Source organism: Sphaerodactylus townsendi, linkage group LG15 (assembly GCF_021028975.2).
Source record: "Sphaerodactylus townsendi isolate TG3544 linkage group LG15, MPM_Stown_v2.3, whole genome shotgun sequence".
Taxonomy (NCBI): Eukaryota; Metazoa; Chordata; class Lepidosauria; order Squamata; family Sphaerodactylidae; genus Sphaerodactylus; species Sphaerodactylus townsendi.
Window position 1 is genome coordinate 3636913 of NC_059439.1, and position 24452 is coordinate 3661364.

The window sequence follows — 24452 nt, forward strand, 5'->3', positions numbered from 1 at the left end:
ACTTTGCAATGTCCCAGAAGATTGCCCCTCTTATCACTGCCAGAGACGGGTCAATTTTTCCTATAACTAGAGCCCCCAAATCCTTGGCACTGGGAAGTTCTCCTTGCACCTGTTGGCTTTTTCCTGTGAGAAGTGCTGGCCGTTTCTCTCACCCTCTCCTTGAATCTCTTCACTTCTGGAATGGTAAATATCTCCTTCAGAATACCCTCACCTATTCCTGCTACCACTGGCCCTTTCCCCACTTACCTTAAGCCCCGCGCTACTCTCCTCAAGTAGCGCGGGGTCCAGCTGCACTCCCCACTTCAGGGGCGGCGAGAATGCAGCCGCCCCGATGCTGCCTCTCTCGCGCCCCCTCAACGCGCGTAATTCCTGGCGCCTTTTGAAATGGCGCCTTTTGATGTCATGGGGTAGCCGAGGCGCAACCCTCGGACAAAGGTGAGTGGGGAAAGGGCCACTCATCCCTTTATTTCCTAGGCTTCTTAAATTCTGTGTTCCTGTGAGTGTATTCTTATTATTTTGCTCCAGTTCTGGTTTTGAGTGGATGCCTTAGGGGGGCAGATCTCTGTATACACTGGCAGAGACCCCTGAGCGCCCCTCGCATTGCCAGTCTGTTTCAAGCTAACTCCCTCAACTAATTAAAGGAACAGAACAGACCAATTAAGGTAATAGAAGTGCTCATTTAGCCTTTGTTATCAGACTATTTATGTATTTAAAGTATTTATATATCTGCAGAGTAAAATATGGCATCCCATGAAATTAGAAGTGGACAGAGAGAAAAGGATAGGTGAAGTGGAATTTTCCACTCTATATTAAAATTGCTATTGTCTTCTGTTGGCAATTGCAAGTGCTAACCAGATGCAGATCTGGGTGGGGGGGCAAGAGGGGTCGTGGGACCCAGTGCCACTCAGGCGCATCATGTGGAGGGGTGTATTTTGACCCCCACCTGCTACCTGAAGAACTGTACAGTCAACCTGTCTCAGCAGGCCCACACCACACAGGCTCAGGGCCAACCCACCCACAGAGCCTGAGAGTGCCTCGCACCCACCCACCCGGAGTGAGGAAAGGTGTCTCTGGGGCACCAGCACTTTGCCTTGGGGGGTATCTCCAACCCACCTCCTGGGCCAAGCCCATCGTTCTGCCTGGCCCACATGCTCCCTGCTCAGTCCAAGCTCAGCCACAGTGTGCTCCTCCATCACTGTCAGTGGGGTAAGCTCTCCACAGGGAGATGGGACTAGCTGGTTGGTAAAGGTTTCAAAGGTTTGTACTGCAAAAGCAAGGCCAACTCCTACACTGGAGCATAGCCAGGGCTTCCGCCAAAGGGAAAAGGCAGCCATGCTGGTGGAGGGCTGGCACACAGGCAAGCGCCCTTCTGCAACCCATGGGTGGTTGGGGCTGCTGAAGACATTTGCAGCTTTCCACCCCTGAGGGGAGCAGAGTCAGGAGCCAGAAGAGCCACATTGTCTTCTCTCTGAGTCCAGGTCAGCTTTCACTTGGGATGTGATGTCCTTTGCAGTTTCCGGCCCAGGCAAGGGCAACTCCTGAGTGTCACCACGCATTGTTTTTGGGCCGCAGACATTGAAGCACCACCAAGGTGGGTGGATCTTGGCTCAACTCATTTCCGTCCACAGTACTTGCATCCTCCCCCCATCAATTTTTTTTTTAAAGCCACCACAAAGTCTTCTGGTATTGGAAGAAAACCCCGGTGTGGGCAATCATTTGTTGCTGCAAATTCCTTTACACCAGTTATGCCATCTGCCTTACTACATGGCAGGTTTAATAACCTGGAAAAATCTAAAAGGTTGTGTAGCTGTAATTCTACGGTAGTTGAAACATTGGCTCACCAGCTATTACATTGCACTAAATTTGTTAAATTAGATCTAAATATGTCAATCTACACCCTCTCTTCCAATCTGAGTTAACAGATTCGATTAGATTATTTCTCTTGTTGAACAATTCTGATTCTGTTTTTTGTGAAGAGGTTGCAAGCTTTGTTACGGAAATAATTCAGAGCCAGTAATAAAATGTATATATCTGAGGTTATCCTTTTTGCCTTTTAAAATTTTTATGTTTGCTGTGTTTTGTTTCTGTTGTTCTATGTATGCCAATAAAGGCTTTGCTTTGCTTTGCTTTACTTTCACTTGGGATGTGATGTCATTTGCAGTTTCCGGCCCAGGCAAGGGCAACTCCTGAGTGTCAACACGCATTCTTTTTGGCCTGCAGACATTGAAGCACCACTGAACACCAAGGTGGGTGGATCTTGGCTCAACTCATTTCCGTCCACAGTACTTGCAACCTCCCCCCATCAATTTTTTTAAAAAGCCACCTTTCTTCTGGTATTGGGGGGAGGGCAAAGAAAGCATGGAGGAAGAAAACCCCGGTGTGGGCAATCATTTGTTGCTGCAAATTCCTTTACACCAGCAGCCATGCCATGGGAAGGAGGGGAGGCAGCTTCACAGCTTGCCCCGGTTGCAATTTACTGTAGATACACCCCTGATGTTCACTTCCGTACACACAAAATAATGCGTTTTCAAACCACTTTCACAACTGTTTGCAAGTGGATTTTGCCATTCCACACAGCTTCAAAGAGCACTGAAAGCAGTTTGAAAGTGCATTATTCTGCATGTGCGGAATGAGCCTCAGATACAGTTATCATAGCACCAAAGAACGTCCAGGGATATCTAGTCATACCCCCTGCACAATGCAGGAAATTTACAACTGCCTCCCCCAACCCAGTGACCTCTGCTCCATGCCGATAAGTTGGCAAAAAACAAACCCCTTCCTGGATCCCTGGCCAATCGGGCCTAGAGGAAAATTGCTTCCTAACCCCAAAGCGTCAATCAGCATTACCTGGCGCATGTACAAAAGGGCCACCAGAGCCAAGCACTGGCTCGTCCCTTCCTGCCCTCCTTCTCATAATCTGCCTAAATGCACAGAATCAGTGTTGCTGCCAGATGGTTATCTAGCCTCTGCTTAAAAACCTCCACAGGAACCCAAAAACGCCTGTTCCGCTGAGGAACTGCTCTAACTATTGGGAACACAAAAACATAAGAAAGAGCCTGCTGGATCAGTCCAGAGTCCATCTAGTCCAGCACTCTGCCAATCGCAGTGGCCCACCAGATGCCTTTGGGAGCTCCCATGCAGGAGATGAAAGCAATGCTGCTCCCGATCACCTGGTCTGCTGCTGCTCCCGATCACCTGCTGCTCCCGATCACCTGCTGCTGCTGCTGCTCCCGATCACCTGGTCTGCTGAGGCATTTGCAATCTCAGATCAAGGAGGATCAAGATTGGTAGCCATAGATCAGTGGTGGCAAACCTTTGGCACTCCAGATGTTATAGACTACAATTCCCATCAGCCTCTGCCAGCAATTGGCCATGCTGGCAATTGGCCATGCTGGCAGGGGCTGATGGGAATTGTAGTCCATAACATCTGGAGTGCCAAAGGTTCTCCACCACTGCCATAGATCGACTTCTCCTCCATCAATCTGCCCAAGCCCCTTTTAAAGCTATCCAGGTTAGTGGCCATCACCACCGCCTGTGGCAGCATATTCCAAACACCAATCACGTCTTGCATGAATAAATGGTTCCTTTTATTAGTCCTAATTCTTACACTCAGTGATTACTCTGGATATGTGTAAACAAGGCAAAAAAGTAGTTGCTCAGATTTTGACAATCACCCCGACACACTGACCTAAACATCCAGCACTTCCTGATGCAGTTCTGGCTGTTTTGGGCTGGCTCTGCTTGATGCTTTTCCGAACTGAAATGGTCGGGGCAGAAGGAGGTGGGGACACAGCGCTGCTGCTCTCTCCTCGAATGGTGGTGAGGTCTTGCATGCTGAAGCTCCGGAGTCTTTCTGAGAGAGCTCCTTGACCCTGCAGAAACAGAGAAAATTACAAGAAGTACCTTTCAAACCAGCCTCACATGACCCGCCTTCAGAATGTTATGAGGATATTCAAACTAACAAAAGACATATGACCATATTAAGCTGCTTAATATGAGCAGCTTAATATGGTCATATGTCTTTTGTTAGTTTGAACTGATATTTGAGCAGCAGTGGCGTAGGAGGTTAAGAGCTCGTGTATCTAATCTGGAGGAACCGGGTTTGATTCCCAGCTCTGCCGCCTGAGCTGTGGAGGCTTATCTGGGGAATTCAGATTAGCCTGTGCACTCCCACACACGCCAGCTGGGTGACCTTGGGCTAGTCACAGCTTCTCAGAGCTCTCTCAGCCCCACCTACCTCACAGGGTGTTTGTTGGGAGGAGGGAAGGGCAAGGAGATTGTAAGCCCCTTTGAGTCTCCTGCAGGAGAGAAAGGGGGGATATAAATCCAAACTCCTCCTCCTCCTCCTCCTCCTCCTTTTCTTCTTCTTCTTCTTCTTCTTCTTCTTCTTCTTCTTCTTCTTCTTCTTCTTGATGTTCGGTCAGAGCATTTATCCTTCTAGTCCTATAACTGTCTACACTTCAGCATTCTCCACGTTTTTGGTACAAGTTCTTTCTTGGATTAAAATTGGAAGCATATGACTTTCTCACTAAAATAGAAATGCACACCTTTTTTTTTAGATAGCTCCCTGAAAAATTGATAGGTATTTTACTTGCAACTGCAGAGTTATTTATTTATTTAAAATGTTTTTATGCTGCATTTCCTTCCAAATAGGGTCTTTCAGGCAGTGAACATCAGAGCAATCACAAAACAAGTGATCTCTCTGAGATCAAACACAGCAGAGAGAAACACAGCAGAGAGTTTCTTAAGTTGTTCACTTATACATTGACTTTAGGGAGGTCCAGGGCAGGACAAATTTAATCAACCAGGTCACGTGCTACTGTCAAATCAATAAAAACTTGCATTGCCCCCTCCACCCCCTGACCCTCTGTCTGCGACTGAGATGGATTCCGCCTGGGCCAAAAACAGCGGTGTGAAAACGGTGTAAAATGGTTTAAAACAGTGTAAAAGGGTTTACACCGTTTTCACACCGCTGTTTTTGGCCCACGCAGAATCTACCTGAGAAAGGATCAAAAAACCTGGGAGCACCAGTTCTTTCAGGGCAACTATCTGACCCTCCCTCACCCAGGTTTTGGTTATGCACACCTGTTCCACTTTTTACTATGCAAAGTAGCCCGCAAGGAGATGGGTAGCCTATACATAGAATTAGTTAAATGAACAAACAAACACCACCACATCAGGCTAGAGAAGCTGTTAAGTTAAATGTTTGGAACTTTTTTCTGCTTTCTGTGTTTATTTTTATTTTACTTAATTCATATGCCACTCTTTCCTGGGTCGTTTCCCCACTTACCTCGACCAAAGGTTGTGAGCGCTACTCCCAGCGCACGTCATTTCTGGTGCGCTCCCGGGCTTCCCCACGACCCCACGTTCTGCGCGGGGTCGTCAAAAGGCGCCGTTTCGAGGAGCACCAGGAATGACTCGCACTGAGGGGGCACGACGGCGGCAGTGTCGGGGCGGCTGCATTGTCGCCGCCCCTGTAGTGGGGAGTGCCGTGGGACCCCGCGCTACTTGGGGAGAGTAGCGCGCAGCAGCAGGTAAGTGGGGAAATGTCCCTGGAGAAGCCGGTCTCAAGGTGGCTTCCAACACGACACCCATAATAAATTACAACAGTCTTACAGTAAATTACAATATTTTACACATTCAATCTCAATTGAAAACTTGTCTTTATAATGATGTGATTCCCCAAATGTTGTGGAAGGATATAAACTTCAAGGGGATAAGAATGGAAGAGCCAGTGAATGAAGGGAGATACCACATTTCCCAACTGGGTATAATAAGGAAGGGAAAAAGAAAGGGAGGAAAGTGAGAAGAAGAGAGGGAAAAGAGAGAAGGAAGAGGGGGTGGGAGGAAGAAGAGGAAAAGAGGAGGGGAATTAGGAGAGAAGAGGAAAAGGGGGGGTTATGTTATACCAACCACATTCACTAACTACTCATTGAGACGGAAAACAATATGCTTCCTGAGGTTTAGTATCTAAGGAATCCCTTTGCCACAACTGAAAGGAAGATCTTAATTGCACCTTGCGACGACCGTTTAAATAAAATATGTAATTGTCACAATTAATTAAAAGTAATGAACATCCATAATACATGAAATTTACATGAAATTATTGTAAAATTATAGTAATGCGTGAAATTATCGTAAAAGGGACAGATATCAATAATATGTTAAATTTAAATTTAAAAAATTAATGAATAGTAATAATCGATGCTCCATTATGATTCATAACATTATTCTCTTTTCTTTAAAAAACAATAAAGCAGTAAGACATTTTTTTATTCTACACTACTTCAGGAACGTTATGAGCCCCACAGGGGATAGGGTGGGATATAAATAAATAAATAAATAAATAAATAAATAAATAAATAAATAAATAAATAAATAAATAAATAAATATGTAGAAAACCTGTTAATTTTTAAAAAATAAAATGGTAAGAGTACTGCCAAATTTCCTTAAATATAAAGATATACACACCCATTGAGCAATCTATCAATCGACATATCTCAAAAGAATCAGTGGAAATCTTGTGACTTCTGAAGAGTCATATGTGTGTCCCACCAATAAATAGCTGCAGACTTCCACAATTTATTCATCTCACAAGAACATGTAAAAATGGGGGGGAAATTACATAGACTAGCAAACATTGTGTATGGTAACATGGTTGCCTTTAGCTATGAACAGGTAACCAAGGTGGGAGATGTTAATATAACCTTGTATTATCCCCCTTATTTACCTTGGAAGCTGCCATCACAGCAGCTGTTGCTGCAACATTCAATCCTCGTTTTCCAAAATGCACCAGGGCATCATAACTTCGATCTTTTGCTTGGATTAGGCAGTCATCAATTTCCTGTCACGTAAGATAAAGAAGACACAGATTGAGAATTCAAATCACATCTCTTTACCTTAGAATCATAGCGTTGGAAGAGACCACAAGGACCATCAAGTCCAACCTCCTGCCATGCAGGAATATACTATCAAGGCACTCCTGACCGATAGCCACCCAGCCTCTGTTTAAAAACCTCCAAAGAAGAAGACTCTACCACTCTCTGAGGCAGTGTGTTCCAGTGTTGAACTGCCCTTACTGTCAGGAAGTTCTTCTGAATGTTTACTGGAATGTCTGAATGTTTACATGGAATCTCTTTTCCTGCACCTTGTATCCACTAGTCCTTGCCCTAGTTTCTGGAGCAGAAGAAAACAAGCTTGCTCCCTCTTCCACATGACATACCTTCAAATATTGAAACATGACTATCATGGCACCCCTTAACCTTCTCTTCTCTAGACTAAACATACCCAACTCCCTAAATCTCTCCTTGTAGGGCATGGATTCCAGACCTTTTACCATTTTGGTCACCCTCCTCTGGACCCATTCTAGCTTGTCAATATCTTTCTTGAATTGTGATGCCCAGAACTGGACACAATATTCCAGGTGAAATCTGACCAATGCAGAATAGACAGGTACTATTATGTCTTAGAAACTGTACGCCTATTGTATTGTCAAAGGCTTTCACGGCCAGATTCAACTGGTTGTGGTGGGTTTTCCGGGCTGTGTGGCCGTGGTCTGGTGGATCTTGATCCTAACGTTTCGCCTGCATCTGTGGCTGGCATCTTCAGAGGTGCATCACAGAGGGAAGTCTGTTACACACTGTGTCCAGTGAGAAGGGAATGTGTTAGTGGGGTATACATTTTCATGTTCCTGGGTGGGGAACCAATCAATAAGTGTTTGGGTGGAACTTGCTATGCAAAGGTGTGGTTGATAGTATAGTATTTCAGGTGGGGTTTTTCAGTCCAGGGAGAGATTCACATTAGCATTCCCTGCAGCAGCAGCATTGGTGAATGCAAATCCTGTGTTTGGGTGGAGTCCACAAAGCTTGGCTATCAGTACTTAAAAACACCAGAAGCAAAGGCCAAGGGCATGCTAAGTTCATGGACAATGGACTCCACCCAAACACAGGATTTGTTCATCAGATAAGAGTCTGCTGCTCATGTGGAGAAATGAGAAATCAAACCCATTAGAGTCCACCATTCTTAAACATGAAATCATACTGACTCAAGAGCAGTTAACTATGATAGCTAAATAGAACTTCACTGTACAAAGGCAGTCTACCTCTGAATGTCAATTCAACAAGGATAAGTGCTGAGTTCTACATCAGGGGTAACAAAAATGAGGAACACACATTCGGGATGGGAGATACACGACTGAATAGCAGTGCATGTGAACAAGATCTTAGGGGATGGATGGACAGTAAATTAAATACGAGCAGCCAGTATGATTCTGTGACAAAAAAAAGGCTGAAGTGAATTGATCTTGGGGTATTGTCAACAAAGGCATAACATTCAAATTGCAAGATGTCATAGTCCCACTGTACTTAAACGGAGGTTGCACTTAGCCAATATAATATGTAACATGATTTCTTTTCAACCGATTTTAGTATAACAATTCATAATCTATACGGCATATAAGCAATGTGAGAAAGAAAATGAATGAAATTGTTCTTCTCCTGAGGAAGACATCAACGAAAACGCTTTGGAAACGCGTGAGGCGTTCGAGAGACTTACTCTGATTGATTCTATAAGTTGTTCGTGGATATAATTTATGAACTGGATATTGAACTTTGGTTTCTACATGTAAATAGAACTCAATTCTTAGTTGGTTAAACCATGGATATGGTCTTCTTATTTTTGAATGTTATATACACATACCTTATGAATTGTTATACTAAAATCTGTTGAAAAGAAATCATTTTACATATTATATTGGCTAAGTGCAACCTCCGTTTAAGTGTGTGACGCGTTTTTTGCTTTCCATTCTTTACGTCACACACAATTGTTGTTGTTTGTTTGATAGTTCCACTGTACACTGCATTGGTTAGGTCTCACCTAGAGTACTGTGTAGTGTTCTGGAGCCCTCATTTCAAAAAGGATGTGGACAAAATGGAGCAGGTGCAGAGGAAAGTGACAAGGATGATCAGGGGCCTAGAGACCAAGTCTGACTGTTTAGAAGAGGAGGAAGACATGATTGCTCTCTTTAAGTGTTCAAAGCGCTGTCACTCGGAGGACGACAGGGAACTGCTCCTGTTGGCAGCTGAGGATAGGACTCGCAATAATGGGTATATATTATGGAGAGAACAATTCAACTGGATATTAGGAAAAAAATTACAGTAAGAGTTGTGCAACAGTGGAATCAGCTACCGAGGGCGGTGGTGGCAGTCTTTAAGCAGTGGCTGGACACTTGTCTGGGATACTCTAGGCCCGTGGTGGCGAACCTTTGGCACTCCAGATGTTTGGACTACAATTGGCCATGCTGGAAGGGGCTGATGGGAATTGTAGTCCATAACATCTGGAGTGCCAAAGGTTCGCCACCACTGCTCTAGGCTGACCCTGCTTTGAGCAGAGGGTTGGACAAGATGGCCTGTATAGCCCCTTCCAACTCTATGATTCTATGTTGCACGTCAGTGACAAATAACTGAAAGAAATAGAAAAAAGGAAGAGACTGAAGGACCCACATACTATCACATCTATGACAACTTTCTGGTTGGGATCAAACTTGTTTATTTACTGGGCAGCTGTATTCTAGATTTCAAATAAGGTACCCCTCACAGTATCCTGATAGTCTGGATTGTCCAGTCTACTGCAATACCAACAACCATACTATATTGACAAGATAGTCCCAATTTCAGGAACGGATCAGCTCTAAAACTAGACACACCATCACTTTAGTACTCATAGTTTTTCAGTATCGCTATCTTCAGTGGCATACAAAACAAATGTTCTTACTTCATGTACAGTCTTCCTTTCTCTCTGAGACACAAAGTGGGTGACAAAATGAATGAATGAATGAATGAATGAATGAATGAATGAATGAATGAATGAATGAATGAATGAATGAATGAATGAATGAATGAATGAATGAATGAATGAATGAATGAATGAATGAATGAATGAATGAATATCAGGCAGTATTGTCTGAGCTAATGAGGTGTTTTGGCCCCAGAAGATGGAAATGAAACTTACTAGGTGACTTTTAGCTGGCCACTATCTCCCAGTCCAACCTGCCTCATATGTGTGTTGTGAGAGTAAAGGGAAGAGGACAATGTTTTGAGCTGATTGTGAGAGGAAAATAAATAAATAAATAAACCCCAGCAACTCTGAGCTACATAATCACACAGCAAGCTGACAAGAATACATACTGTATCTGGAAATGAAAAATGATCCAAAGTAGCATTCAATAAACTAAGTAATTCTTCTAAATAATCCTTATTGAAGTAAGTGGAAACTCTTACCTTCTCTTTTGAGGACAGTGTTGGGTGTACAAATTTTCTGTATAGCAGGCTGGACCCCTTTGTGTATGGAGACAACAACCAAGCTACAAAAGCTATTTTGAGTTCATAATAAAATGGAAACCTGCAAAAAAGAAAGCATGTTTACCTTTAAAATAGTGTTTGTCCTACATTTGTTAATCAGCGTTCTCTGCAAATAGCTTTTCCCTCACAGATTTAACCCAAGATGGAAATCTAGAACATCAAGAATCTGTAATTCGCCCTGAGCCCTTTGGGATAGGGTGGAATAAAAATATGAAAAATAAATTAATAAAATAAATAAACATCAGTTTCAAAAGTATTTTAATGAAACGTATATTAAGATTGCAACACACAGAGTTCACATGATCTCCTGGAAGACCAAATAAAGGGATCCAGCTGCACAAACCAGCAGGAACCCCTTGAAGTCACCACAACCTTCAAGTCAGATGCACAGGAGGCAGATCTCCTGTAAGGAGACTCAAGGTGGCTTACAAGCTCCTTTTCCTTCCTCTCCCCACAACAGACACCTTGTGAGGAAGGTGAGGCTGAGAGAGTTCCAAAGAACTGTGACTAGCCCAAGGTCACCAAGCAGGAATGTACAAGTGCGGAAACACATCTGGTTCCCCAAATAAGCCTCCGCCACTCAGGTGAAGGAGCGGGGAATCAAGCCCGGTTCTCCAGATTAGAATCCACCTGCTCTTAACCACTACACCACGCTGGCTTTCAAAGGCAGTGTGAAACAAACAAGAATGTTGTAACTGCTGTGTCCTCAAGGCCGGCACGAGTAGGGAGAGCAAGCCATAAATTGTGCAGTGGGTTGGACTAGATGGGATCCCTTCCAGAGCTATGTTTTTTATGTTTCTATGGTTTCCCCCTGCCAGCTTTTTGGTTTTTGCTAATGTCCCTAGTCACATTTAGGAACCTTGTACAGTGGACCCCAGAGTAATATTAGACATTCAAACTGTTTTCCATTTCCACTCAGATTACAAAAAAATGTTCATGTTGATTCCCAGGACAAGCTTTTCTCACTCATTATTCCCCCCCCCCCCCAGCAATGCATAGAAACCAGAGTAGAAATGCATATTCTTCTAACATACCACACTGTGTATAGACAGAGCAACCCAAGTTCAACTTTTCTTCTTCCCTACCCCATTTAAAATCAACAACTCAACACAACTGTAAGCATTTTCTTTCTGTCCTCTGAAATACCAGCTGCAAACTAGCTGCAAACTAGCTGCAACACTGCTCAAAAGTTTCTAAGTAGGCTGCAATAAATCTTACAGGCCAGGGAATGGCATGCAGATGAGAAGCTTGTAACCAATGTCTATGCATCTTCAAGTCCAGGTAACTCTGAACAAATCTTAGGATTGTTCCCGTTTTCAGTGCTTCGTTTATAAAGACACATATCTACCCCATAAGTAACACGAACAAACAGTATAAATCAGTGATGGGGAACCTTTTCGAGACCAAGTGCCCAAATTGCAACCCAAAACCCACTTATTTATCGCAAAGTGCCAACACGGCAATTTAACCTGAATGCTGAGGTTTTAGTTTAGAAAAAACTGTTGGCTCCAAGGCGCGCGTTACTCGGGAGTAAGCTTGGTGAAGCAACCATGCAACACTTTGAACGGGTCATGCCCAGTGGCCCAGGCCAGCCTAGATGTGTGTGTGGGGTGTGTGTGTGATTTTCCGCCCCCCACATGACGAACTCTGTGCACGTGCCCACAGAGAGGGCTCTGAGTGCCACCTCTGGCACGCGTGCCATAGGTTCGCCACCACTGGTATAAATGTATATAAACTGGCAAAGAGGGTGAACAGGAAAAACTATTGACTACATTTTCTCTCTGCTTCCTGTTCCTTTTGTCTTTTATAAGCCTGTGTTTTTCCTCTGATTCTTTTCCAGTATTTTCCTTGCTATCTGCCCACCCTTACCTGGTATCTGCTCACCTGGGAGGTTACTGTATTGGGTTGGGAGAAGACTATGAATGTCCAAGTCTTTCCAACCAGTTTTTTCCTACCACTTTGGTACAGAGGTACTGAGTTAACAGCATGTTGTCTTTACCAGTAATCCCTATCTCCAAATCAAGTTTTCTTTGCAGCTTCAATTTCACGATTCTGTTTTTTTTTTTGCAATTGCCCCCTGGTCTTAACCCTCACTGTACCACCAAATAAAGAAGTGCCCAACTTTGCATGTCCCTGGTGCTAATGGGTTCTTCCAAGCATTAACTAATATTAATACAAGTATCAACTCATCCCTTTTAAAACATGCACACTCCCCTCCATTTATTTTATCCTTATGAAGGAAGGAAGCATTTTGATGGGATACTCACCAGCAAAGAAAAATGTCTGTGAATGTCTCTACTGTTGTGAAGATGGCAAATATGATCCAATACATCATCCATTTTACCTAGGAGCAAAGCAAAGTGCATTATAAGTAGATAATTCTTCTGGGAATCGACTATTCCTCCAGTGCCTCAAGGTTAGGCCTCTGTCACTAGGAAAGTGAAGGAGGCAGATGTTGTGGTACCCATTAAAGTACAGCATTTAAAGTAAACATTTAATTGATTGTTATATTTTAACAAATAGGTGATGAGCTTGATTCTCTCCATCAAATACCACAAGCCTTGAGCACTCTCTGGTCAGGGACAGCTGACAAAGGAGACACAAAACAAAGGAACATGGGAGTTGCTGAGAAGGTCTGGAACTGGTTGTAGCAGCTGCTCTGACCTTTCTTCCAAGTTGCAATGAATGAGACTTGTTTTAAACTTATAAATCAAATTTGAGTGTTCACTTGGACAGGAAAGTGGATTCATTCCATTCCCTAAACATTTTAATTATAAAGCTATTGGAGCCATTCTATGTCTTCGCAGTATTTCAGTATTCATCATAAAGCCTCATCACAGGGTTTTTAGTATTGTTATCATAGTGATGATGGTATAAATCTCCATATCCTGGTATACCACCAAGCAATCAAAAACCATTTAGCTTTTCAAATGCTACTATCAAAATCTGCAGAAGTCAGGAAAGAATTTGGGCACCTGAAAGACCTGCTCAAAACTCTACAGGAAACACATTTCATGGACTGAGGATCCCCAAAACGACATTTGAAACTAGAAAGTATGCTAAATTTTTTCCTGTCGCCCCCCCCACCCCCCAGCAGAGTTAGCATCCAAAGTTCTACATCAGCTTAAATCTCTCAAACAGGAAATATAAAATTAATTTAAACACTAACTCAATCCAATAAGAACTTTCACTGATGATTCAGCAGATCCCAAGAGAAGGGACAACAGAAAGGTGTGAAGAAAACAGATGGTTTGAAGCTAGAAAAGTGAAAAGCCTTTTCAAAAATGAGAAGATGCACAGAGAGAAAGTCCAGCATATTTAAAAAGAAAAGGAGGCTAAATACTCTTTTAAAGTTTTTCTTCAATTTGTGGAGGACAATATTCATACATTTATGTCCAAATACATGAACTCTTACTCACATGAAACCAGAAAGGCCATTGGCCATGCTGGCAGGGGCTGATGGGAATTGTAGTCCAAGAACATCTGGAGAGCTGCAGGTTGCAGACCCCTGCACTAGATGGTCTGCATGATCCCTTCCAACTTTCTCCAAAACATCCTATCATTAACAGCCTTGCTCAGGTCTTGCAAACTGAGTGCCATGGCTTCCTTTATAGAGTCAACCCATCTCATTTCGGGTCTTCCTCTTTTCCTGCAACTTCCTAGAATTATTGTCTTTTCCAGTGACTCTTGTCTTCTCATAATGTGACCAAAGTATGATAGTCTAGTGCCCAATCCAATGACTCTATGGTAGTGAAGGCAACTACTACCTCTTCAAATGAACCAAGACCCATAGATGGGCCTTCTCTCATATCGGCCTGGGAGAGGCCCACCGAACCGCTTTTAACCACTACACCACATGGAAGAGGAGCAGTGGTGGAATTCAAATAATTTAACAACCGGTTCCGAAAGGACTCAGCAATGGGATTACAACCAGTTCTCCGAACTAGACAAAAAGTTAGCTACCGGTTCTACCGAACTGGAGCAAATAGGCTGAATCCCACCACTGAGAAGAAGCAAGGATGAAAAATGAAGGATGATTCTTGTAATTTAAGAGCTGTACAAGTGTCCAGGGCCATCTTTATATTTAGCCTTGGGAGGTGCAAGGCCGGGTGGGGGAGGGGAGATGTAAGGGTATGCCTTGATTTCTATTTATGGAAATGAATAAAGCACAGACCATGCCTGAAAATATCACAGATGATTCTCATCTCAAGAGGGACAACAAACAGAATGAATTTTCTACACAGCCTTGGTTTACACAGCTGATCACCAATATACTACCAAATAATCTCACTGTTTTCATTCTAGAATGTATCTTACAGCCCTAATTATTCTCATCAGTCTTTACTAAAAGGGAACTATACAAATGTCACAGGGAAATGTTCTTAGATTACATGACACCTTCTATTTATATTGCCCTGAGTTGCATGACACTTCTATTACCCGGTCTTATAAAGTGGTGAGAGCTTTGAGACTCTCATTAATTTCAGTTGGACAGCTTAACATCAATGTAGTTTTTCTTGAAAATATCACTATCATGAAGTGACCCGCAGCAAATGTCATCCACATTTATCGTTTGCTCTGCAGACTGAGGTGCTGCTTTTCCCACTCCTCTACATAAAGCCTGCTGGGTGACCTTGGGCTAGTCACTGCGCTCTTTAAACTCTCTCAGCCTCACCTGCCTCACAAGGTATCTGTTGTGGGAAGAGGAAGGGAAGGTGATGATAAGCTGCTCTGAGACTCCCGCCCTCGACCTGCCCAACTCGGGCTGTTTGTGGCACCGCCACCACCACCCCTCTGCAGCGCCCGGGGGAGGGGGGGGGCAGACAAGCCAGGCAGCCGCAGCAGCTCAGCTGCCACCCTACCTACATGCACGATGACCCAAGAAGCCGGGCGCTGACGGCACATCAGTGGAGGCGGGCAGCAGTGGAGCCATGGTCTCCTGGGTCATCTCTTGGCTGGTGGTGTGAGTACGCGGCGAGGGCTCTGAGACTCTTTACAGTTGAAAAAAGCAGGGTATAAAAAACAGCTCTTCTTCTGGATCGCATTGTGACTAACTTTGGTTCACAAGGTCTGGGCCTCTAGATCCTGGTTCATGGAACATAAACTGCCACAAGGCCAGGGTCATTAGCAGAAGCATTAATTTGTGTCAAGGCACAAGGGGTGAGATACGGAAAAGATGAAGGGCAGATGGATGGTGCCACTTGGGACCCACTCACCCAATGGCCGAAGGGGCAGCGTGAGCTCCCCATCCATCCATTTGAGAAAGTTCACACGCTCCAGTCTGTTTTGGGCACTCAGACCCTTTTCCTTTTAGGATTATTGCTTTTTCCCACCAGCTGCAAGGGAGGGCTGGGGCTAGTTCAAGATGTATCTCCCTTTGGCTTTTCTCCTGAATTGCCCTCTATATGAGCACATCCCAGACAAATACAAAGGGGCACAGGAGGACAAAAAACTATCTTCTCACATACGTATTCCCAGCAGTTACACTAAAAGTGGCCACCTTTACCTTCCTTTCAGCATTAATAAAGAAGCAGATGGCCTTAACGACTCTGAGTAAAGTCAAATTGTAGTACATAGTTTTTGGTATTTTAATCCTATTAGGTAGTGATTTTATTGCATATTTTGCACTTTTGTTAGATTGTGTATTTTGTTTTTTTACACAGTTGAAAGCCATGTTTAAGGTATTACATAAATTTTAACAGGAACAAATTGGAGCTGTAATTGCAAGTTTTAGTCACAAGTTTTAAAAATTGTAATTGCTATGTCTTGGCTTATTTTGCATTGAAGATTTTTATCCCTTGAATGTATAATTTTGCAGGCATGGTTTACATTTATGTCTATCAATGTCAGGCTGACCAGACATCCCGCTTTTGGCAGGACAGTCCCACCTTCAAACAATTTGTCCCGTGTTCCGCGGGTTATTTCAATTGTCCCGATTTTTGGGAGGCTGCCACACTGCCTTCTGGGGCGCAAGGCAGTGCGGCAGCCTCCCGTGCATGCAGCCGCAGGAGCACGGCCTTATGGGGCTTGCCATTTCCCGCCCTGTGACAGGGCGGGAAACGGCAAGCCCCAGAAGGTATAGTAAAGGCCATCTATGACTGCATGTCAACCCGCCTACCCCCGTCCCGGTTCACAAAGGTGACCATCTGGTCACCTTAATCAATGTATATTTTCTGTATTGATTGTGACGCCCTATGGCTAATGCAGTAAATGAATCCCTTGGGTTTTCTCACATTTCCCAGATCTGGCTATGGAAAAGTATAGTGCATTGCCTTGCATAGATCTTCAATAAAGACTACCATTAGCAATATTGGAGTCTGGTTAATGTCTATTGTCAGGCAGCCTTTCAGGCAGGTGCTATGTCAAATCACTATGATGGATGTTAATATACACATTATTTGGCACAATGTCAGAATGGAATCACAGCTGCCACTCTGAAGTATGTACGTTCTTTTTTTTAAAAGGAGAAACATGCATTATAAGGTCTTAGCAGACAGAAACCGAGACTTGTCGTAGGTACCCTATGGCTGAGGACACATAATAATCCCAAAATAGCTACTTACATATTCTTTAATATCCTTCGATTTTACAGCTTTGTAAGAGTAATATGCGGGGTATAGAGTGCCGAATATGAGCCTGGAAGACAAAAATAATTTGGGAAATCATTTTATGTCACAAGGATGTATTTACTACAAGCAAACAGATAGGAGAGTCCAAATGTTGATGTACACCGCCCTGAGCCCTCCGGGGGAGGGCGGTTTAAAAATGGAATGAAATAAATAAATAAATAAATAAATGGCAGACATTTCTCAGAAATCGTTAACTAGCTACCACTTCTGCTCTCAATAATAGATGAGTTAAAGTGGGGGAGGAACAAAAACACACAAACCAGTGTCTTAAACAATATACACACTACTGGAAGACCAAAATGAGTTCTAAAAAGGATAGCTGTAGTTGTCCAGAAGAGTTCATTTCTGTACAAGGTATTTCCTGTTGGTTGAATGCTACTGGGAAGGCTGGGATTTCATGCTTCCCCACAGTATCATGGTGCATTTGTGCACCTCCCAGAATTCCCCTGGCTTTCCTCTAAATCTTTCTCAAACCTGCTTTGTTGCAAAGTCTTGGGAAAGATCACAGTAAAGCCTGGATGGCTTCCTTGTGAGGGGGAAAGTTTGGATTTCTCCTGCCCGCACTGCAGCCATTTGCCCTGACCCTGCTCTCTCTCTCAGTGGCAATTTCCTCTTAGGACAGTGGTGGCGAACCTATGGCACTCCAGATGTTCAAGGACTACAATTCCCATCAGCCCCTGCCACCATGGCCAATTGGCCATGGTGGCAGGGGCTGATGGGAATTGTAGTCCTTGAACATCTGGAGTGCCATAGGTTCACCACCACAGTCCTAGGAGGAACAAAAACACACAAAACACACCTACTGCCACCATGGCTTTTAAAAAAAAATTAACAACTAAATATTGCTATATCAATATATTATATAAAAATCAACAACTAAAAATTGCTATATCAACTTTAATGCATATACCACAGTTTCTACATTCCTATCTTTTATTTTTGTCTAGAGATGGCACTGGAAATACTGATTCCAGATGTTGAAGACTCAGTGGGCCCAGGAAGACCCTCTGCCTTCTCCCCTTGTTGCTGCAACCCCCCTCCTCCAGGCAAAGCAGCCAAGCCCAAGGAGCTCCAGACCAGCCACAGTCCCAATCTCAGTGGGATATACTGCATCTGGGAGGAGGACAGTTGGCTGCAAAGGCCAACCACAACCCTCAGAGGCGTGGCTGGCACTCATAGCTGCCAGTCAGTGGGACAGAGGAGGAACAATGCATGAGATGCAGGGACATTCACTGGGCAAAGGAAGGCAGGAACCTCGAGGAGGTTCAGGTCAATCTACGGGGCAGGGGGTATGTAGATGTGGGAGAACAAGGGGCACAGGGGAAGGTGAAAAATGAGTGGGGCAACAACCCACATAAAAGCACCTGCTCATAAAACACTGGCTGCTGGAAGTCTGCCTTCACCCACTCTGAGGCCACAGCACTGGGGAACCAACTACCCAGCAACAGGGTGGAGAGTTCACGGGAGGGAAAAGACCTCACACTTTTAAAAAAGTAAGTCTTTATTCCCTTTGGCTGTAGAAATATAAGGGGAAAGGGTGGGCATTTCTTCACAACAAAAGGGGCTAGAGACTTAAAAATAAAAGCTAGGAATTCAGAGAATCTGGTACAACATTGCTTTAGCATTACATAGACATAATTATATTCAATTGCTATTTATTTTTTTAATGAAAAAGGCCTGGCAATCAGGGGCAGCAGGGCAGTGGCTTCTGTTGAGGAACAGCCACTGAGAAACGATGGGAAAACCTCTCATTGGGGCTTTCCACACTACAGAAGGGAGCTAAGATCGACTCGGTACCCTTCAGTGGGGGGCAATTCCAGGCTGTCCGCACAGCAACTTACTTGACCCCTGGAACCGAGCTAAGTGGGCGGGATCATCTTGGTGCCTGTTTCGCTCCTCGATTGTGATTGGGAGCGTTCCTTTTTTTTTTTACAGTTTTTACAGTTTACAGTTTACAGTTACATGCCCGCCATGACTCTCCCGTTCTGCGCATGCCACAAAAGCGGCTCCTGATTGGTTGAACGGATGAGGTGTCGTTTCGATGCATCTGCACTTCGAAGCTTCGAAGCGGTATCGACCTTGTTCCAGCAGAAAGATGCAGTTCATAACTGCGACAGGGATGTCGCAGCTCTGGGGGCGGGGGGGGGGGACTGAGACAAAACAATGTTGAGCTCAGTTGCAGTGCAGATACACTGTGGTGAACCTAGATAGAAACCAGTACAACTCTGTCAGTGCGGAAAGCCGCATTGTGGGAGCCCAACTGCCACTCATTGGAAGCCAGCAGCAGGGAAAGCACAAAAGATTGTCCCCTCATATATTGTGCGCCCAGACCTATTTGCCTCTGAATGGTATCAAATTCTTAAATCAAAAACCTACTCTCTAGGTTTAATACTTGAAGACCTCTGTATGCTGTCACCCAGAGAGATTCTGCAAACCTTAAAAAGCAGACTTCTAGAACAGGAATACCATATCTTGTTGGGGCAAGCAAATAAATCATGCTCACCCCTTTCTGTCGGAATAGTACCAGAACAGGGGCACAAAGCCAAATATCTTGAACTATTAACTGAACCCCAACAGAGATGGATTATTACAAGGGCCAGATGCAATACTTTTCCATTGGCCATTACAAAGGGTCACTACCTATCTATCCCTCTCCAGGATCGGGTCTGTCCACACTGTAAAAACCAAGTGGAGACTCTTGCTCACATTATACTCGACTGTCCGAGATATGTGGGTATTAGGAATTTCTCTCCTGGGCGAGTCTTAGACAAATCTGAAAGAGACTCTGACAACTCTGTTGTGGAGCTTTTGTTAAATAACACAGAGGCCGTGCTCTTGGAAAAAGTAGCAAAATTTCTTTTACAAGTGACAGAATTTTCTAAGTAATGTCCAATGCTAGATACAGTTTATCTGTCTGTGTTTTGAATGTGCTTTTGATTTGTACTTCAGAAATGTCTGTAATGCTCTGGAGCCTATTTTAATATGCCTAATAAAGGTTGTTGTATTGTTGTATGGAAATCACTAGAATAAACTGGAAAATGTACAGCTTTTCTCAGCAATTTGACATTCTGACATGAGAAACTACTGTAACCAAACTTCTCTTTCCACCCAGAAGGCTTTGAGCAAGTATGTGTTCCATCAATACCATCCATTGCAGATTGTCATGATTTGCCAAAGAAGGCTGTCAAATTCCATCTTGATAATTGTCCCAATATGGCCAGGAATACTGGGGAAGATCCTCTGAAGATGCCAGCCACAGATGCAGGCGAAACATCAGGAGAAAATGCTACTGAAACATGGCCATACAACCCGGAAAACCCACCGCAGCCTACTGGGGAACATTGCTTATCTTAACCAAAAAGATCACATGAGATATTTCTGCAGGCCAGGAACAGAGCTGGCCTAGTCTCACATGAACACATGAATCTGCCTTATGCTGAATGGAACCATGGGTCCACCAAGGTCAGTATTGTCTGCTCAGTCCAGGTTTTCAAGAAAGAGGTCTTTCAAATCACCTGCTGTTTTTAACTAATGATGCTGGGATTTGAACCTCAGACCTTCTGCAAGCCAAACAGAGGCACAGCCCCTCCCCCAGATAAATAATTTATAAATAATTTATGAAGCTGCTTGATACTGAATCTGACCATCAATCCTTCCAGATCTGCTTTGCCTACCTGTTGGGTCTCGGAACCTTAAGCCAATTAACAGACTCTGAAGTGGCACAGCCCCATATATCCCCCACAAGATTCTCCCCATCCAATTTCCCAGAGGCAGCCTCTGGAACCGAGACTGCCCCAAGGTCAGCAACAGATAGCAGTGGAGCCACCTGGTCTCCTGCCCACAACAAGATAACAGCCGTAACTCTTTTCTCATGGGATAGGGGAGGCCCAGTTTACCACAAAGCATACAAAGCCATAAAGCACAGGTCAAGGAAAGGCTGCAGCGTTTGGGACTCTTTAGTTTGGAGAGGAGATGGCTGAGGGGGGATATGATTGAAGTCTATAAAATCATGCATGGGGTAGAAAATGTTGACAGAATTTTTTCTCTCTTTCTCACAATACTAGAACCAGAGGGCATTCACTGAAAATGCTGGGGGGAAGAATTAGGACTAATAAAAGGAAACACTTCTTCACACAACGTGTGATTGGTGTTTGGAATATGCTGCCACAGGAGGTGGTGATGGCCACTAACCTGGATAGCTTTAAAAGGGGCTTGGACAGATTTATGGAGGAGAAGTCGATCTATGGCTACCAATCTTGATCCTCTTTGATCTGAGATTGCAAATGCCTTAACAGACCAGGTGATCAGGAGCAACAGCCGCAGAAGACCATTGCTTTCACATCCTGCACGTGAGCTCCCAAAGGCACCTGGTGGGCCACTGCAAGTAGCAGAGAGCTGGACTAGATGGACTCTGGTCTGATCCAGCTGGCTTGTTCTTATGTTCTTAAAGAATACATAGATGGCAGTGGTTACATATTTATTTATTTATTTTTATTTATACTTTAGGCTTCTATACCGCCCCGTCCCCGAAGGGCTCTCATATCCCATATAAGAGAGCTGGTTATATATGGTATATATCCCATATAAGAGAGCTGGTTACATATATCAAAAGAGGCATTGAATTGTTACATATGGATGGTTCCAGGAATTTGAGAATGCACCCTTTTACTCACATAAGAATCCTCCTGACACTACCCAGCCTGGCAGCAGCTGCCCAACATTTCCAGTAGACAACTTCCACATCACCTACTGTCTGGCAGTGGCGTAGCACCAAGGGGAACACGGGGTGCGTGATGCACTGGGTGTGGATCGTTGCAGGGGCATGGAAGGGCACAGGGCATATGCATGCCCCAGACGAATTCCCCTTCGCTCCGGCCCTGCTGCCTGGTCCTTCTTAAATAGCAATGTCAAGGACTGAACCTGCACGTCAAACATATGCTCTTCACACCGTCTTATATCCTGAAAATAGCGTCTATGGCAAGCACTGACATCGTACCCCTATCCAAACATCTGACACCCAGAACTGGTGCCAGGAGCTGAGTGCAGATGGGGAAATGAACTCATTAATGAACTAAACTCTCTCTTCACAAGCAGTCAACTTACAAAAGCAGAAATAACCTCCACTGTAGCAGATGCTTCTGCCTTCCCCACAACTTCAGTTCAACAGCTCCAACTCAAGGCAAAGCCTTAACATCTAAAATACTAGATATGGAAAGCAGAAATTATTGTAATAAATTACGGTTGGCAGGGGTCAGCAAAAAACCGAGGAAGGAGATATGGTGGCTTTTGTTCAATCTATTTGGAGAGACACCTTATCTCTACCTGAGGACTGCACTTTTATTCTTGAAAGGGTACAGGGATTAGTGTTGCTGTCCCAGCGCTGGGGGACTGCACATCTCCTGCCCACAGACCCATCCCCCTGCTGCCAATCAACTGACCAGCAGGCAGGCTTACACGGAGGAGGCCTACACCACCGCTCAATGTTGTCACTGCCAGTATCACATCTGGCATGCACTAAATGATGCCATCATGTTGCCAGCATCACAGCAATGCTCTGGTATTTGGGCAGAAAACTCTACGGTAAAAAATGGCTTTTACTGTACAATTTTTGCCCAGACACCAGGGTGTGCACAGCAGAACATATCCACATTGCCAACAATGACAGTGAGACACTGGTGTAGGCCTCCCCTGCACGCCCAGCCCCCCGTTGCATAGATCAGATCCAGAATACAGCAGCTCAGTTCAGGGCCATCATCCTTCACTTACTGAACTTTTCTCACTCTATAAAAGATGTTCTGATGTAAGCCAGAGGGATGGGCGTCATGACCAGCTTCTGTTTGATCCTGCCATGCTTCACCTCCTGGGGGGATCTAAGAACCTGTCTGTTCTCAGACCCCCTCCTTCCTCTGCTGCAGCGATTCTGCTTTGCTTTCTCTCAGAGACTCATTTATCACCTTGCTAGCACCGGCTACTGTAGCTTTGTCAATAGTGGGGAATGTAGCTTGTTTTGACTCTGGTGGGGGAAGGTGATTTCTTCTCGCAACAGACCGTGGGACAGGAGGGGTGCCACCCCCCTTGGGAACTGGTCAGCTGGGATGGGATGACATGATGTAGGGCAGTGGTGGCGAACCTAGGGCACGGGTGCCAGAGGTGGCACTCAGAGCCCTTTCTGTGGGCACACGTAAACAGAGTTCATCATGTGGAGGGGGCATAAAATCACCGCCCACGCACACACACATCTAGGCTAGCTTGGGCACGATCCTTTACCTGGGAGTAAGCTCGGTTGCTGGCAATGAGGCTTGCTTCTGAGTAAACCCTCCTAGGGTCGTGATTCACCCATTCGAAGCATTGCACAGCTGCTTCACCAAGCCTACTCCCGAGTAACGTGTGCCTCGGCGCCAACCATTTTTTCTAAACTAAAACCTCAGTATTCAGGTTAAATTGCCGTGTTGGCACTTTGCGATAAATAAGTGGGTTTTGGGTTGCAATTTGGGCACTCTGTCTCAAAAAGGTTCACCATCACTAATGTAGGGGGTGACATGGCATACAATGGTGATTGCAAAATTGCCTATGGTTAGTTCTGGCACTAGAAGTCTAAATGCTATTTCCTGAAGTCATTTCATTAGAACGAAATCAACTGAAAACAAAGTCTTGTTATTGAACAGTCTGGGGGTGTGACAGTGGGTCAGCTGATGTGAGACCCAAATAAAATCAAATTTTCCCTCTTCAATTACTTCTGCAAAGAAATGTTGGCCCTCTATAAAAAGATGACTGCATGCCAGCATTCTAGAAGCTGACACGACATATCCAGCAATGTTGTGGCATAACAACAGGGTTACCAGCTTCCAAACCTCAGCTGAAGCAGAAACATTTTTGACTATCCTATGACTACTACTTCATTCAACTCTCCTGCTTCCTTGAGCTCTGCTGAAGAGAGTGATACTTCATGCAACAGTCTAAAGTTCTGAAAGGTGTTTTTTTTCCAGTCTTCTGAAATAAGATGTCTGCATTATATCTGACTTTGGAGATTTCCTGTGCTGATCACCTTTTTGTACAAGCTGGAACGGGTCCAGAGGAGGGCAACCAAAATGGCCAAAGGTCTGGAACCCATGCTATACGATGAGAGACTTAGGGAGCTGGGTATGTTTAGTTTGGTGAAGAGAAGATTAAGAGGTGATATGATAGCCATGTTAAGATATCTGAAGGGATGTCATGTTGGTGAGGGAGCAAGCTTGTTTTCTGCTGCTCCAGAGACTAGTACACAGAGAAATGGGTTCAAGGTGAAGAAATTCCACCTAAACACTAGGAAAAAATTCCTGACAGTAAGGGCTGTCCAACAGTGGAATGTACTACCTTGGAGAGTGGTGGAGTCTTCTCCTTTGGAGGTTTTTAAAGAGAGGCTGGATGACCATCTGACAGGAGTGTTTTGATTGTGTGTTCCTGCATTGCAGGGGTTTGGACTTG

At 44.4% G+C, this 24452-nt stretch overlaps 1 protein-coding gene across 5 annotated transcripts in view; it reads right to left on the reverse strand.

The window, feature by feature from the left end:
• The window catches only part of REEP1 (receptor accessory protein 1), a 54620-nt gene that overhangs the window by 23373 nt on the left and 6795 nt on the right, over positions 1–24452 (reverse strand). For all 5 annotated transcript variants that reach the window (XR_007246246.1, XM_048517355.1, XM_048517354.1 and 2 more), the window contains exons 2-6: positions 16923–16995; positions 12627–12703; positions 10279–10399; positions 6732–6845; positions 3689–3872 (exon numbers count right to left, since the gene is read on the reverse strand). Coding sequence is in view for 4 of the 5 variants with exons in the window: in XM_048517355.1 (XP_048373312.1) it covers positions 3689–3872; positions 6732–6845; positions 10279–10399; positions 12627–12703; positions 16923–16995 (569 nt within the window). In the remaining variant the exon portion in view is untranslated. The remainder of the gene's footprint in view (positions 1–3688; positions 3873–6731; positions 6846–10278; positions 10400–12626; positions 12704–16922; positions 16996–24452) is intronic.